Source organism: Phaseolus vulgaris, chromosome 1 (genome assembly GCF_000499845.2).
Source record: "Phaseolus vulgaris cultivar G19833 chromosome 1, P. vulgaris v2.0, whole genome shotgun sequence".
Taxonomy (NCBI): domain Eukaryota; kingdom Viridiplantae; phylum Streptophyta; class Magnoliopsida; order Fabales; family Fabaceae; genus Phaseolus; species Phaseolus vulgaris.
The window spans coordinates 11,712,887-11,731,713 of NC_023759.2; the positions used below are offsets into that span (position 1 = coordinate 11,712,887).

General features: G+C 28.2%; 1 protein-coding gene across 1 annotated transcript; it reads left to right on the forward strand.

The window, feature by feature from the left end:
* The first annotated feature begins 2,052 nt into the window (after nt 1–2,052).
* On the forward strand, nt 2,053–16,339 carry LOC137815449 (amino acid permease 3-like). The gene is made up of 7 exons (XM_068618578.1): nt 2,053–2,131; nt 10,599–10,835; nt 10,922–11,015; nt 13,144–13,361; nt 14,961–15,094; nt 15,374–15,601; nt 15,829–16,339. Exons 1-7 carry the CDS (start codon nt 2,053–2,055, stop codon nt 16,246–16,248), a joined length of 1,410 nt encoding a protein of 469 aa, XP_068474679.1. The 3' UTR covers nt 16,249–16,339.
* Nucleotides 16,340–18,827: the final 2,488 nt, after the last annotated feature.

Below are 18,827 nucleotides of genomic sequence, written 5' to 3' on the forward strand. Positions count from 1 at the left end.
TATTGTTTCTATATTATTACCGTCTTACAGACGAAGTGCAATCAGATTTTACATTTAGTTGTTTTAAACCACTAATTAAAACCTTGTAATATTGGACTTTTTCCTAACATAACTGTTTTTTAAACAAATAATTGATTAAAAGTGTTTGTCTCAATTTTAACTAATGTCTTCGAATCATGATAAATAAAACTTTTCACTCACTCTTTCAAGAGAATAATCACTAATTGAAAAGAGCATTTTTAAGTAATAAACCGAGAATTTTATATACTCATTTTGAGTCATCAAAATTTTAAGAAAATCAACTATTTGATAAAGGTTGTGTTGTTGTTCCCTTGAGTGTTATCTTTGTTGGGTTGTTCCAATGGTGTTTTGTAATTTTTGTCCTTGTTGGAGTGTTTCCAATATTTTATTTGAGATTGTCTTTCTGGAGTGTTTCTGGTGTTTGTTGTTAGTTGTTATTGCAAGAGTTGATAAGGAAAATATCTTCTTGGGTGATTAAAGAGTGGATAAGGCTATGATCCTCTTGATGTGGTTCAAATATGGATAGGGCATAAGATCCTCTTTAATATCCATAGTTGATTGAAGTCGATAGTCTCTTGGTGTTTGTAATTGTTGTGTTGCTTTGTACAAATTGATTGATAGTGGAACCAATTTTTCAAAGGTTGAAAAATTGAAAATTGGGTGTAGGATTCGTTTAATCTGAACGAGTATAAACTTGTGGTATGATCTATTACGAAGTGGACTTTAAGCCTAACTCAACCCCATAAAACCGGCTCATAGGGTTGAGGTTTGCACCCACTTATATACAATGAAAGGCTCTAATCTCTAGTCGATGTGGGATCTCCAACACACTCCCCTCACGCCGAGACTACCAACTCGTGCGTGGGACTATATATTATGGGTGGTCCGATAGCGGCCCGATAGCGGGTGGCACGATAGGCCCAACAAATACTCGCTAGAATAGGCTCGAAATGGCTCTGATACCATATTACGAAGTGGACTTTAAGCCTAACTCAACCCCATAAAACCGGCTCATAGGGTTGAGGTTTGCACCCACTCATATACAATGAAAGGCTCTAATCTCTAGTCGATGTGGGATCTCCAACATGATCTTTCTCTTGCTTTATCATTCTCTTTGTATTGTTATCTAATTCTTGTATCAATTAGATTCTCAAAATAATTGCATTATTTAAAAAAAAAACTTAAAGAGTAAATATCTTTTGTCCTACAACCCATTCTTGTATCAAACTTGCTTCCACAAATAATTACATTCAATTTTTCTACCTTAAATAAGTTTTAAAAGAATTCCAAGAAAGAAAACTTTTGTGAAAAATATTTTCAAACCAATTCAACCTCACTCCCCTCTTTGTTTACCTTAGTCATTCCCTTTTTCTAACAATGGGGCACAAAACCGGTTTTTGAAAGATACTTAGACAAAGATCCTTATTTTCTGGTATGGCTTTGCAAAGTCAAAGTTTTTGAGAAAGTTCTGATATCAACATACCTCCATTGTTTTGTGGTAAAAATTATCCTTTTTAAAAAACAAGAAATCAAATATTCTTAGAATCAATTGGTAAATGAATGTGGTATGATGTGATGAATGCTCCATACATTCATCATATGTACCATTAAAAATATGCAAGTTGAGAAATTTTTTATTATGCATGATATAAATATCAATGCATAGTTTATTATTTATTTATAAAATAAATTACATTGATTATTTCCCAGATTTCAATTTTTTTAATATTCATTATAACTTATTTATTACAGGGAACACATTTTAATGTTTTCAAACAATTAAAAAGGTTAATATAATATATAACTGATGTAAATATAATATTTATTTTAAACTATTAAAGAAGATTTATAAAAAAAAATAAAAAAAATGATACATTTGTATAAGTATTTTGATTACATTTAATTATAAAAGAATATAAAAATGTTTACCTATAAGCATAACAGTTCCAAATAATATATATATATGTGTGTGTTTTTCTCTTTTTCTAGACTTGGTAGTTAAAAAGTTTGAAGCAGGTTTTGGAAAAGAAAATGAAGGTAGAGGATCTTTCAAGGGTAATTGAAGGTGCAGGTTCACTTCTGGATGATGATGGCAAGCCCAAAAGAACAGGTTTCTTTCTCAATCCAAAATTTTTTTGTTGCAGTTTTCTTGATCTTCATTAAGGAAAAGTAGAAACATGTTTTTGCTGTTCCTTGTCCAAATTATCAAAATCTGATTATTGTCTCAGAAATTGTTGTTGGCTTCAGCTTTTCCTTTTAAAGCTCTTTTAATTTTGAAAAAAGTAATATCATTGTACATACTAAAAATTAAGATTAAGAGTTCATTCTCCTTGCTTTAGATTTTGCTAAATTGGTTCACAATTAGAGACTTTCAAAGTTATTCTACTTTGAATAATCACATTTTTTATTGTAGAAAAACTACCCAAATAACTAATAATTATTCTGATAATATCATAAAAGTTCATTTTTTAAGACTTCAACAAAAGTTTTAATAATAATTTTTTATTTGAATAATTATTATAACATCTAGGTTTTTAGTTTTTATAATCATAAAAAGGTGATACACGGGCTTTTTCAATCTTTGTTTCTACTTTTATTATTATAATAAGACTAATCTTCTGTAAAATAAATTAGAAACATTCTTGGTAAGAAAAAGAAAAATTAATTTAAAATAAGACTTTTTTACGATTAAAAAATTCTTTTAAAAATTAAGTCAAAACCAAATTAAGTCTATATTCAAAGCCATGTCAATTGAAAAAAGTAGAGTTAACGTTGTAGTAAATAATAAGTCTGTTTCGTTTTTATAATATTTATTTTAAAAAATTATATTATCATAATATTTATTGATAAAATAAACTGTTTTACACTAATAATATTACATCTAACTTAAACGTTACCTATAGTTTTATGATTTTTAGTTTTTATAGAAAATTTAAATATTATTTTATATCTTTAAAATGTCAAATGTTTTACTTTATTGTCAACGCTCTCATGAAATATTAAAAAAATAAGGAATATGACCAGATGTAACATTATTAAATTTTTTTATATAATATATTAAATATTTCAATTAATTAAGACATTTACAATAATTTTTTTCTCATAAATATAATTTAAAAAGGTTAACCCAAAATATGTTTTTGTAGTTTAATAAAACCTTACACATTATTCCTCTATCCTAAAAATGAACAATGGTTTCAACTATATATCATTAAAAAACTTTTTTTACTCTGTCATCATTACTTTTTTTATTTTGAAATTTCATATGAAATAATGTTAAAGATCAGTTATTTTGTAAAGTAATAAATTATTTTACAACATAGGAAATATTAAATTATTACTTCCTTGGTTACTTTAAAATTATCGCTTTACTAATAATTTATTTTTAAAATTTTAAGATTACATAATTTTTTAATTATACTCTTATTATTTTTATCATGGAATAAAAATTGTTTAAACATTAAACAGGAAGACTGAAAAAAATAAAAAAAAATTAAATATTTTTCTTCATATTTACTCAACAGGTGAAAGTAAGTAAATTAGGCTCTAACTCCTGCAATTATAATTTGAAATTATATTAATGACATTTAATTCACATTAAATATACAAAAAATCCTTTTTTTCACATCTTACTACAATAAATTAACCTAAATGAGTTTTTTTTTTTATTATCTTTGACTATTGAAACTTTGAGTCTTAGTTTTGAAAGTTTGACTTTGAATTAGTGTGTGGTGCAGGAGAATCAGTGTCACTAATAAAGGTTCTTAAAAACCTCATTTGTGATTAAATATTTTTATTCTATCCATCTTCATTTACAGACAGAGATGATTTATCTGTGATTTTGGAAAGCACCTCTTTAATAAAATAAATAAATAAATTTCTGCTTACTTTTTTATGTTTTCATTTAATATGTTCATTTTAAAAATAAAAAAATTTCTGTTTATTTTTAATAAGCAAATCCTATGCATTTTTTAATTAAGTGATTACTTTTAAAATTACTTATTTCAAAAACACTTTTTTTTAAAATGAACTATTTCCAAGCACTTTTTTTAAAATAAGTGTATTTAAATTACAAAACATTGATGATTTAATTAATAAAGTTGACTAATTTTAATTAATAACATCATATCTTTATATTTTATTTTAAAATATATTTAATAATTAAATCATTTATGAGATCACTATATTTAAAAATATTTATAGTAATTTAAGAGATAATTTCTTCAACTAATAAATATGGCTTATATTGTTAATAGCTTTATACTCAACTCCTACAAAAAGACAAATGAATGTTTAATAATATACTTCATAATAAATTAAAGATACAAAACAAAATTTGTAATTGATGTATTTGAAAGTAGTATTGTTCATACAAGGGTAAGACAAAATCGTAAAATAATTACATGATTTCTTTGTTGATAAGTAATGTTTGAAAGTTTTCTGTCTTCTATGATAGCTTTAGTCTTTTATGATAATTCTCGTTCTCCTATAACAATTTCTTATTTCGATCAGTCCAAGAGTTGTGGTGTGCCTACTCAAGTCAATATTTAGGAATCATAATTAATGCATTGAAAATGAACAATAGTAGTATAGTAATAAATACCTTGAAGTACTCTATTTGTATTGTTTTTAGTGAACATTTATCTACATGTGCCTTTGGGAATGGTCTATATTATTCTTAATATTGGTCTAATTGTTGCTTACACATTATGATTAGTTTAAACGTTTATTATAATTTAATTGATTACATAATTATTGTATATTGATATATTGAGACCTTCTTAACATTGCTAGTATATCTTAGTTAGATTGAATCCTCTCGATTCCATGAATCTGTTCAACATGTCGTCAATTTAGACATTCTCAATTTATGAGTTTGTACTATACGTTGATCTGAACCTTCTTGGTTTATGAGGTTATACATTACATGACCCTCTTATGCTTGACTATATTATGATAAGTCAAAAAGAAAATTTTATTTATATGTTCAGATGTTATCACATATGTGTGGTAGATTGGTTCCTTGAGCTTGAGTAAGTAATTGTTACAAAAAGTCTAGAGTGTTCTAGGAGTGCCTTAGAAGACGTGTACATATAATGCGCTTGATTATGTATTGGGACCACCTTTCTTGAGTATTTGTTTGAGAGTTGTTCATTTTGAGGTGTTTTGTGAGGTCTCAATCCTTTGTTAGAGGTAAATGTTGTCTTCATTTTCTTCTAATAACGGTTTATCTAGTCTTGAGTGAGGTCTCAACGCTTCCCCTTGGTTTAATTTGAGGTTTTGCATTCGAAGCACAAAGACTACTCTATTCTCATATTTCTTGGGTCCTCGAGTACTATGTTTGCCAACTACCTTTTTTATTTGATGATCTGTCAACATCCAATGTCTATACGTCATTTTCCTTGTTCACTCCTTAAAGCTTATTAATAAAGTCAACAAGACATTAAGACTTAATCGATCCTCTCAACTATTTGATGGAACTCTAAGAACTCTATTGGTCATGGAATCATGCTTCCGACCAATTTTGGTTCATGAGAACCTTAGATATAGGAAATCAATTTTGACAAGAATTTGGTGACTTTGAACTTACGATTTCAACCATCTTATTAAGTTAACAAGAGATAAGGAAACTTTCTCTTGCAATTGGTACTTATCTTGTTGTCCTATAACACTCAGCTGATGCGATTGATAGATTTTTGTTCCTTTACCAAATCTTAGATTTAAGTTAAGCTAATAGCTTCATCCAATATCAAAATGTACAAAAGGATTGATTTTTCAAGGGATTGGCTTACTTAGAATATATGGTGAAGAAATGAAGGTTTTGAGATTTGAGAAAGTTTTGTCACACTCATCTCCTCACTTGAAGGTTTCAATTTTTCTCATAAATTATAATATTGGTTTTGTTTTATCAACCAATTTAGGAAGAAAATGAGAAGCGAAAAGGACCTTCCAACAAGCCTTTGGACTTTCTTGATGTTTTTTTAATTTCTCAAGGCCAAAATGTTCTTATAAGTGTTATAATTAGAAGAGTGAAAAGCTAGGAAGAGTCAATCAATTGAAAATTCTGTTCAACCAAAAAAAATTTGTTTTATGTTTGATTCCAGAAAATCAACTAGTTGTTTTCACGAAACAACCGATTGTTTATACCAACAAAATGAAAAACAATGTTAAAACAGTGTATGAGTGTAGGGATAGAGAGAATCACACAAGATGTTTATACTAGTTCACTCTTAACCAAGAGCTACATCCAGTCCTCATCTAACCATTGAGAATTCTCTATGTAATCAAACCTAGATTACAAAACACACACCAAAAGTGATGATCTTGAACCCCTCAAGAACACACACCACTCTTTGGCACCACATAGTTTCCAAAACACACCTTTCTTGAAATTGCCTTACACTCCAATACAAAAATACAATATTTGAAGAAGAAGAAGAGGAATAGAATACACCTAGGTAAATCAAAGCTTAAGTTTCAGAAGTACAAACCTCAATCCTATTCCACACACTTGAGATGATCCAAAGCTTTTGAAATCTTGAAAACGTCTTTCATGAATCTCTCTTTCTTATTTAATGCAAAGGAGCATAAAACAACCTTTATATGACCTTAATCAAGTGGTCAAAGCAGGTAAATAAAAAACAATTTTTTTTTAAAATCATTTAAAACATATTAAAACCTCTTAACATAATTATGTTAAGGTTTTCACAAGAACAACTAATTGAATTATCGAAACAACCGGTTGATTCTGTTTGACAGGAAAGCCAAAATAAAGCTAAGTTTTTCCAAAACCATTTTAAAAACCTCTAAATGTCAAACAACAGGTTGATTCGACATTTCAACAGGTTGAAATTTCACACCCTTTTAGAAAACTCATCTTTTCAAGAAGGTAAAGATTCAATTGAGTTTGGATCATCTTAAGGAGTGAATTAACAAGTTTCAAACAACTAAACAAAACACACACACACATCAACAGGGTCTTCAAGCTTTCCACTTGAATTTGGAGACATCAAAGCATCTTGTTCAACAATAAGGTTAAGAAGACTCTTGTAAAACCATGCGATCTCTTTGTTGATTAGTCTTAAGGTGCCTAGAAGTCTTTGGTCTTCAATAACAATTCTCGATCTTTTATGATAGTTGTTCTTAGTCTTAATTGATCCAAGATGGGTGAGGTGCTTATAAAGACATTTTGACGCCTAAGTTAGTACTAAGGGAACATAATCAGTATGTAGTAGTATTAATGATAAATATCTTCTAGTAGTTTTTTTTATACTATTCTTAATGGGGATTAGCCCATTAGTCATTTTTAATCTTGATTTAGTTGTTATTTAAATATAATAATTAGTTCTAGGTGATTATTATAATTTAATTAATTATGTAAGCATTATATATGGTCATGTCGGGACCCTCTCGACCTTACTGGGACTAAACTGAAATCTCTCTATTTTATTAATATTAACTTAAACTTTCTTGATTTATGCAATACATTATCTTAATTTTTCTTAATCAATTAAATTGTATATTCATAAATAATAAATTATTTTATCCTTCTCCACACATACACCACTCTTTCTCTCTATATAAAATAAAAAAATATAAATTATATTTAAGAGCTGAGAGGGAAGGGGAGGTATTTGTGTGTGAGATAATAGTTTATTATTTACGGTAGCATTTTATAAATAATATATATATATATATATATAATACTAATTAATAAAACTTTAAATTTATATAATATTAATAATTTTAGAATAAATAAGAATTTATTTATAACAAATTTAATTATAAACAAAATGAACCGTGCATGATAAATAAAAAGGGGTTGAGAATTTAATCACAAAAAAATCATTAAATAAAAATTAATTTTAAAAATAAAAAATAATTAGTTTTTATATTAATTAAATTAGATACTATTTTATATACTAAAAAAATTATTAGTATCTAAATTAGTTTTTATTATTAATAAATAATTTTTAAATTGGTATCTAATTAACTATCAATTATTTAGATTTTAAAGTTGATAGTAGTGAACCTTTAAACACAACAATTTAGATTTATTTTATTAGAGATTACTACAAGTGACTTAACTTTATTACAAATTAAATACCATTACATCTTACCTCAAATATAAAAAATTAAATACCATTACATCTTACCTCAAATATAAAAAAAATATTAATTTCAAACTGATTAAAAATATTAGATAAATTTATTTTTCATGTTTTTTATTTCATAAAGTAAAAAAAAAAAAATTTTTGAAATTATCAGTCTATTTATTATAGATGATGTTAAAAGTTAAAGATAATAATATTTTTAAATAGTGAAATAAAATTAAGGTATGGAATTTTTTATATTTAAATTTACTAAACATTATATTTTGTTTGTTTACACTTGATTTAGAGTATAACAACTACTGATGGATACGGAAAATAGGCAAACTATTTTTGGTTATGTGACAATTAAAGACATAAATTTGATTAATTCAAAGTTTCATAGATGTTAAGTATTCATACAAACTTTTTCAAGAAAGAATTAGAGCTTAATTAAATTAAGGATGACCTAACCTCAAGAACCTCAATAATACAATCAAATTGTCTATTGTTTTGTCTAAACCTGCTATTGTGCAATATAAATATGTGATTGTTCAAACTAAAAAAGCGAATGACGTAAAAAAAAACATAATTTTGTGGTAGAGGTACATGTACTTGTTCGTAATGTAGGGATGGTGGAAGTTGAGGGAGATGTTATTGATTTTGATACTCTTGTGAAAGTTGTTGTTGGTCAAGAGGATTGAGTTAGACTTAAATTCCACTTCTTAATATGATATCAGAGTCATTTAGAACCTATCATAGCAAGACTTTGTTGGGCTTATCAGGCCACCCGTTATCAGGCCGCTATTGAATCACCCATAAATATATAATCTCGCGCACGAGTTGACAGATTGGAGATGCCACATCGACTAGAGATAATGTCATTTAATAGTATATAAGTGGGTGCAAACCTCATCTTATAAGCTGATTTTATAAGGTTGAATTAGGGTTAAAATTCACTTCTTAAAATATTGGTCAAAAGTTTAAGATATCTATTGAAGATATAAGGGTTGATTCAGGATCTAAGGATGATATTTTTTTTATATGTCCTCTTTGAAGAATGTCCATGAATCTAATGATTTGCTGCAGAAAGAAGGACTCCTTATCTCCTGAAAATTCTAGTCTTTTAGAAGGATTCTATCATCTCAAATTTGCAACTAATTTAACAAGTTCTAAATTAGTTGATGTCAAATGGGCTACTAAATGTGTTTCTCAAGATTTAGTGTTGCAAAATTATTTTGAATCTATTTCAAATGATGAACAAGAGGATTAAGAGTCATATTCGGCCATCTTGACAGCGAATATAGTTGAATCTATCTCAACTAGTATTTCCTTAGAGCTTAATTTGGTCTCTAAAGTTATGGGCTAAAAAGATGGATAAAAATGAATCATTAAGTGAATATGGGAAACTAGTTCAAACCTCCAAGAAATCGGGACGTCTTCCTAAAGTTAGAGTGAAAGCCAATAAGATGAACTCAAAATCAAGTCAACCCAAGAAAAAGTAATGGTAGTAACGTACATCAATATTATAGAATTTTATTACCGCTGCTAAATGCAAATGAGGATCAATCTGATTGAATTTCTTGGATTCAATAGTTTCTCTTTGTTGTTTTTATGGAAGTTACGTTTAGAGAATGTTCTTTTGTTTCCTTTTTTTCTTTATTTAATTTATTTTCACTTTTTTGTTTAAACTCTTTATGTAGTTGCTTAAGTTATTATTGAGAGTTATTTTTTGTTTTTTTTTTTTGCATGGAATGTAGTCTTCCATGTTTTTGTTTTCTTTTTTGATTTTATATTGTTTTTCATATGATTACAGTTATTGCCTAACACGAGTTCTATGACAAAGAAAATTAAGAATAACTTAGTCTAACCTTATCATGAATATTTTCTTAAGGTTATGTTCTTCTTTCACTTAACACTAATTTCATACGGATCTTTTAAGGTTAAAAATAACTAGATATTGTGCAATACAAACACAGAACCACTGATTGTAGTTAATTTATTTTTTATATGTTAAATTGTTAAATATTAATATGAATGAATGGTTAAGATTTTGTTCTATTACCTGTAAGGTTGATGAGATTTGAAGGTGTGTTTCCAGATTGATTTGTAAATATTTTTTAAACCTTAGCTTTATGTAAGCTCCAATAAAGAATAAATTAGGATTCCCTTACACATTGCTAATATGGTTATTAAGGAAATGACGTAACTAAGTGTGTTTAGAATACCTATATGAATTTTAAATATGATAATAGCAATGGTTCAAGAATTATAGGTTTGAAATAACTCTATTCTAAGAAATAACTCTGTTAAAATAGGGATCAGAGAAGAAAGCTTTAAATAAAAAGACAAAGAAGAAAGCTTATTTTTTGTTAACCTTTCTTTTGTATCTATTAGGTATGAAAATACATTGTGTTATTTCAAGATTTTATGTATATGGTTGTTATTGCATATAGTGACACTTTAAGTTTGATTGAGAATAAGCAGGGACAACATGGACAGCAAGTGCACATATATTAACAGCAGTGATTGGTGCTGGAGTGCTATCTATAGCTTGGGCCATGGCTCAATTGGGATGGATTATGGGCATATTCTCAATCTTGGTCTTTGCAATTGTCAACCTCTTTACTTCATGTCTTCTAGCAGATTGTTATAGATCACCAGATCCTGTCACTGGCAAGAGGAATCATGTTTACATGGATGCTGTGAGAAACATCTTAGGAGGTTTGTCTACCTTGTAATTGTCATATCTCATCATAATTAATTTCCAAACCTCAATTCTAATTGCAATTTATTTGTCAAACAATTAGGTAGTAAAATACCTATGATATGTGCAATCATGCAGTACAGCAACCTTCTTGGAGCAGGGATTGGTTACACAATAACTACAGCCATAAGTATGATGTAAGTTCTCTGTTTTTTTCAGGTTACTTTAGTGGCTTGTAGAATAAAACAGTAGTAAATAAAACAGTAGAATGCTAGAAAACAGTAGAATGCATAATATGTTAAAAGTTAAAGGAGTAGTAAATAACATTGATTTAAATAAAAAGTGTCATTTTGTTTTAATTTTTGTCTCTCAATAGCTATTTTGACCTCAACTCACTTAAATCAAAATCTAGTAATGTGACTATTTGAAGTGTGTTATAAAATCTATTGAGAGGGTTGTGAATGAAAAAACCTCACTTTTCAAGATAGCAAATGTGAAAAAGGGGTGAAAAAACCATTGCATTTATAGAAATTAAAAACACAAGTTGTTATATTTTACCAAAGTCTGGAAAGCACAATAGACCTGTCTATAATTACTTTGATAGAAGTAATACATGTCCGTAAGTAAAAAAGTAACGAAGATTAATGAGAGAAGATCATGTGGTTGAAGATACTTTACTTCATACTGGTGAAAGTGCCTTTGGACTCAAGAATTACAAAAAAAGAAAATACAACAAAGACAACCACAAAAACATGTGTTTTTCTTTCTTGTCCCTATTATAAGAAAAATAATCATCAACACTTGTGTTGGTAGAAGATAAATCCAAAATGTCAAAAATGTGGTCAATTGGGTTGGGACCATGTAGAAAAGATATGCTACTCCCAACATTTTCATGAAGATGCCAAGATTGTAGAGGATCAATCGGAAGATGAACTACTTCTTGCAACATCATGTATTATAACCAACAATTTTATAAAAAAAGGTTGGTTTATAGATAGTGGTTGTACATACCACATGACTCATGATCAGAAACTTTTCAAAGAGATCAACAAATTAGATGTTTCTAAAGTAAAAATTGGGAGTGGAGAATAAATTGTTGTGAAAGGCAAGTGTCAAATTAGATAAATGTTACAAGGCTTCCTTTGAAAATAGACATTATGTGATTAAAGATGCAAGTAACTTAGAAGTATTCGAAGTTCATATGAAAGACAAAATATTTGCTTTGGATTTGATGATAAATGATTTGGCTACAAAATAAAAAAGATATAAATGAATTATCAAAATTAATAGAAGATAGATGTTTGATAAAGAAGCTTGAAGTCCAAGAGGAGAAAGTAGATGAAGAATCGCGTTCTAACATCCATCAAAGGTCAAATGTCACTACCATAGAATCAATACTACCATAGAATCAATAATAGACAAAGAAAATGGGGTTGATAAAAGAAGAAATATAATGAAGAATATCAAATTAAAGGAATATGTGATCCTATGGAAGAAAGAGAAAGACAAGAACTACAAGAAAAAAAAGAAGGAAGAAATCAAGCACTAAAAGAAGAAAAAAAATTTAAAATTCAAATAAATAAATATTTAAAATTCAAATAAATAAATATTTAAAATTCAAATAAATAAATATTAAGACAAGGAGAAATGTTAAGATATTTGCTTAATATATTTTATTTAAACTAGTTTTTAGGAATTTGTTCTATTTTTTTACAATATCTTTTACACAAGATAAAAATACATTTATTTATTATTAAAATGTAAGATATTAAGATTAAAACATTATAGATATTTAATATTATGTTTGTTGGAGATCCCACATCGATTAGAGATTAAAGCCTTTCATAGTATATAAGTGGGTGCAAATCTCAACCTCACGAGTCGGTTTTATGGGGTTGAGTTATACTTAAAATCCACTTCGTAATAATGTTAATTTAACTCTAGGTATAAAGTACATAAATAAAATAAAAGAACAAATCCCTCCATATAACACATCTCTTATATTTTCAAAATCCCAATATGAATTAGATGTTTTAGTTCCCCAATCTTTACCAAGGATACAATTATAGCAAGAAAAAAGCCAAAATACTAGATAAAAAAGAAGTGAGTTTGTTAAAACATATTAAATTGAAAGAGAAGATCAGAATATAAAGATCATTATAAAGAGAAATATGAGGGACTGAAACCACAACATACCAGAAATTAGGTATGGAGTGTTGAGCATTTGGAAGATGATGTATGTTTAGTAGGTCTTGAGTTGAATATAGATGAAATGGTAATACCATGGTTGATTTGTGAGTTTAATTATTGGTGCATATATTTCAGGACAATACGAAAAATCATCTGTTTCCACAAGAATGGAATTGGAGGATCGTGTCGGTTTTTGAGTAATCCATACATGATTGGTTTTGGAATTGTAGAAATATTTTTGTCTCAAATCCCACACTTTCACAAGCTGTCTTGGCTCTCTATCATAGCCGCACTCACGTCTTTTGGTTATGCATTGATTGGTTCTGGACTCTCTCTTGCTTTGGTTTTCACAGGTTACTTTCCCTCCTTCTTATTCACTTTTTCTCATCTTTTTTATTCTCATTCATTTACTCAATTTCAAGCTTTGTCATATAGAATGCTATAATTCAAAACTAGACTATTCAATCTCATGTATGACGAGTTACATTCGAATGGAAGAAAGAATACACTTTTATCATGTACCATCCTCCATAACCACTGAAAAACAGGTTTTGTTTAAATAAATATAATTACAATTTTAGCTTCATTAGCTTATGGAACGAGGCCATTTATTATTGTTATTTTTTTTATTGATTATGGTTATAATAATAATAAAAATATTATCATTATTATTCTTATTGATCAATTGTAAACTTGACATGGGAAAACAAAAAATTGGACAATATCAAGAAAGTCGCATAAAAAAATTACAAAAAATTGTTAAAATAATATTTGTAGAATAAATCACCTCATTTGAGACATTGTTTTAAAATTTGGAATTCATGATTTTGATCTTACAAGGTGTCTACGAGGATAAATGGATGATGTGTATTTTTTTTTTTTTACTTTGATTTCTAAACAATATGTGACTATTGAGTGTATTAGAGCAAGCCTCATAGTCAAGGTCTAAGGTTTGAACTATTTTTTTCATTCAATTGAACGTTAAGGGGAAGAAAATTCGTCTTTGAAACCAAATTTTCAATTCTCACATACGACACTAATGGTTTGACCTCAATCATGCTATCTTAACATACTTGAAATCATTTGTCTGTGGGAATGGAAAAAGTGGTTCTAAAGATGAACGTTCCTTCCTCCATAAACTTCGATTTGAAGGCTTGTTCTGGTACGCATAATGTACAACATCACTTAGGAGTCGATGTCAAGTATAATTTAAATACACACTCATCTCTTAACTCTTTAAAGTGTTTTTTAAGAATAAAATTATGATGAATCTCTGAGTATATAATACCTTAAATGTAATGATTGATCTAACGATATTATCTCAACATATTTAATATAAAAAATATATAATTAATTGTATCTCTTATTTTATTATTATTATTTAACTTTTTTAAATATGTAATCTCAACCATTTTGTTGTTCTTTATTATTCGTCAAACATTTTCCATGGTTTCACTCTTAACACACATATACCACACTTGTTGTAAGAATTTTAAGGTGATAGATAAATTAAAAAAAATCTTATATAAGTTGTTTATGGTAAATAGTAGTATAAATATCGACATATTTTGTTTTTAAGTAAAATAAGTAAAAAATACTATGATAACTTTAATTATATTAGTTTATTTAAATTTTATTGGAGATTAATATAATTGAGTATGTGTTTGATCTTTACTAATTCTCACATATGTTTATTAAAAAAATCAAGTGATAAAATGTTACTTCAAGATTAATTGCATATAAGGATGGAAAATGATTATAAACTAGTAGTTTTAACTTTTGTGAACGTATTAAAATTGATCTTTGAAAATTTCTATAGGGTAGAAATTTGTATTGTTGGCATTTTTGGCAAAGTTCTTAATGGCTTGCCTTAGTTGTTAAATTCTGCATTATTATTTTGTTTTGCAATGGTGTATGAGGATTAACATGTGGGTAAACATGGATTGAAGCAGGGAAAGGAAAGAGTACCTCTTTAATGTGGGGCAGCAAGACACAAAGTCCAACATCCAACTTATTGAATATTCTCATTGCACTTGGAAACCTTGCAGTTGCTAATAGTTATTCTCAAATTCTTATAGATATTCAGGTATGGTTACCCTACAAATATTGTCCCCACTATAAACTCATGTCTTCTAAGTTCAATATACATGGGTTTATCTAAACTAAAAATTAATTCAAATATACAAATTTTAATTTATTTGAAGGACTAACTTCAAACCATCATACATTTTTGGGGGTTAAATAGGTCGTTTTATTAGGTTGAAGAGAAGGCAACAAACACCTTCTAGAAACAATATTTCATAGTTTTTTTCCTTCTTGCATTACACTTGAAAATGATTGATACTGATCTAGACATGAAAAACAGGATTCTTTGAAATCATCACCACCTGAAAATAAAGTGATGAAGAAGGCAAATAAGATAGGTATATCCACAATGACAATTTTGTTCCTGATATGTGGATGTTCTGGTTATGCTGCATTTGGTTCAGACACCCCTGGCAACATCCTTCTCAGCTCTGGGTTTAAAGAGCCTTTTTGGCTAATTCTCTTAGCCAATGTCTTCATTGTTGTGCACCTGGTTGGAGCATACCAGGTTTGATATATCCCTATTCAAAATATTTTGTTGATGAAGTTCATAGTGTGTTTGGAAATCTATTTGTCTGAGATGGGGGGTTCTTTTCCAATGCATAAACATACATGAATGAGTATTGAAATGGGTTGAACATGATTTGATCTTTCTTGTTTGTTATTGATTCTTTCTCTTTATCAATTTCAATTCCTTGTTTCAATGTACTGATCTTGAATGAATAATTCTGGCAGGTTGTTATCCAACCCATTTTTACTGTAGTAGAAACATGTGCTAGCGAAAGGTGGGCAAGGTCAAGTTTTGTTAATAGGGAATACCCTATGAGCATTGGGAAAGTGAAGTTGAGGCTTAACTTCTTTAGGGTAGTTTGGAGGAGCATACTTGTGGTGGTATTGACTGTTATGGCCATGGCAATGCCCTTTTTCAATGAGATGCTTGCCCTTTTGGGGGCCCTTGGGTTCTGGCCATTAGCAGTATATTTTCCAGTGGAGATGTACATTGCAAGAAAAAAGATCAAAAAGGGAATCAAGTGGTTTGGACTTAAAACCTTGAGCTTTTTTTTCATGCTTCTGTCTCTGGCTATAGCATGTGCCGCCATTCAAGGCATTGGTCATGCTCTTCACAAGTACAAGCCCTTCATGTATAAAGAGTAGCTAGCTAGTAAGTTGTTTGTGACTATGATGTCAAAACTTTCACAGTATGCTCATAAGTAGAATGAACAAAATCTAAGGCTATGAAAAAAAATATTTGCCAATTTTGTTATTTTTTAGTTTAAAAGAATATTTGTAGTATCCTATTCATATTTGATGTAACAAATATCAATGGATCTTATGTTTTAAATGATCTTATAGTTATTATCTACGTTATTTCTTATAGTAAAAGTATTATCAAACCATTCAGACTAAAGAGAATTGTTTAAAAGAGAATATTTAGAAAATAGTAAGGTGAAAGAGAAATTGATAATTATTTTATTTTATTTTATAAGTTCAGTCATTCACTTATTTAAAACTAGTGTTTTAACTTGACAATCTTATATATGTGAAAAATATTTATTTTTGTATAATTAAAATTTATGATAAAAATATTCTTAAATAGATTAAATATATTTTGATTTCACAGCTAATCATTGAAATTGATTTGACAATTTTTAAAAAATTAATATTTAGATAAAGAAAATGATAAATTGTATCAAATGAATTATTTGTAGTGGGTACAATCCTCAACCCTATGAGCCAGTTTTATGGGGTTGAGTTAGGCTTAAAGTCCACTTCGTAACATGATATCAAAGTCATTTCGAGCCTATCCTAGCGAGTATTTGTTGGGTTTATCAGGCCACCACCCATAATATGTTATCTCACGCACGAGCTCCTATCTATCACTCTCGGCATGAGGGAGGTGTGTTGGAGATCCCACATCGACTAGAGATGAGGACATTTCATTGTATATAAGTGGGTGCAAACCTCAACCTCATGAGCCGGTTTTATGGGGTTGAGTTAGGCTTAAAGTCCACTTTTTAACATTATTAGTGGAATTACTATAAAAAAATATCAAATTAACTTTTAAATATTATTGTCGACCAAATTATGACGCTATTAACCCTAATGACTTGAGAGATTAATTTTTTCTTAAAAAATGAGTAAAATTATTTTTAATTTTTTTTATTAAATAAATATATGTGTTAATATCGAACTGACTTCATTTAGCCTACACTAATAGAGTTCGTTTGGATGCTAATAGAGTTTACTTAGTCGACTCTAATGCAATATTTTTATAATAAATATTTGTGTTAATGTATAGATCGACCCTAATAGAGTTTGTTTGGATGCTAATAGAGTTAGCTTAATTAACTCTAATGTGACATTTTTATAATAAATATTTGTGTTAATGTCTAGGTTGGCACTAATTTAATGTTAAACATTACTATAGTTGACATAGCTAACTCTATGACTGTGCTAACTATTTTTTAATCTTTTTAATAAGTAAAAATACTATATTACTGTCAAATTAGCATTAGCTTAGCCTACCCAAAATAAAATAAATATTAAAGATAAATAAGGTTAGTGTAGGCCTAGTTAACACTAATTTTATTCATATTTATTATATGTTTATTTAAGTTAGCATCAGCTAAGTCAACACTAATTAATATGCATGAATCCATGCGCCTTTCTGACAAAGAATAAGAACAAATCTCTTCACTCATAATTTTTCTCTCTTATTTTTTATATAAATCTTTTTACACTCATCTTTTTTCATTTACACTCATCTTCTTCATGTACACTTATCTTTTTCATTCACACTCATCTCCTTCACCCACACTTATCTCTTTCATTCATACACATCTCTTTCATCCACACATTTCTCCTTCATTCACACACATCACCTTCATCCACACACGTCTCCTCATCTCCTTCATTCACATTTATCTACTTCACTCACATTCATCTCCTTCATTCACATTTATCTACTTCACTCACATTCATCTCCTTCATTCCCTACATTTTTTTCTTCTATTTTCGCATTTATATTTATTTTATTGAAGATGGAAGATTTTTTTTTTCAAAATTATTGTTATTAGTGTTGGTCAGACCGACATAATTTAAATTAATATTAAAATATATTTTTTTAGTTAACACTAAATTAAATAAATTTTAAAATAAAGGCTAATGCTAAATTGCTTTAATTAAAAATTTAATTTAAAAAAATTAGTGACGAATTAGTGTCGATTTAGCTGATGTTACTTATAGCCGACCTTAAAAAGTAGATGCTAATGAATTACCTTTAATAATTTTAGAGTTGCAAATACGTGTGACAAATCCGACATTATTGACTAATTAGCATCGACTTTTAATTATTAGTATCAACTTTTGACTAACACTAAATATTTATTTTCTTGTAGTAAATGGATGGAGCTTTTGGAAATTACAAAATAACCCTTCAAATTTTATTTATTTAATTGTTATTCATAGAAAGCTTTTATAGTTAGTTGTGGGTATAATGTGAAAACTTTAAAATAAATATTCCTAAGAATATTTAGATAGCTGTGAAAAAGTGCTTCAAGATTCTTTCCAAGATTTCCTTGGTGTTTCTTGTGGTTTTGGGGTGCTTCCCTAGGGTGTTGGTGGTGGTTCTCTTCATTCCCTTTCTTATCTTATGTATTCCAAGCTTGTGGTTGATGGAATGATTGGAGTGGTAGCGGAAATGGAGTGAAGATGAGGCATCAAAGTTGAGAGAA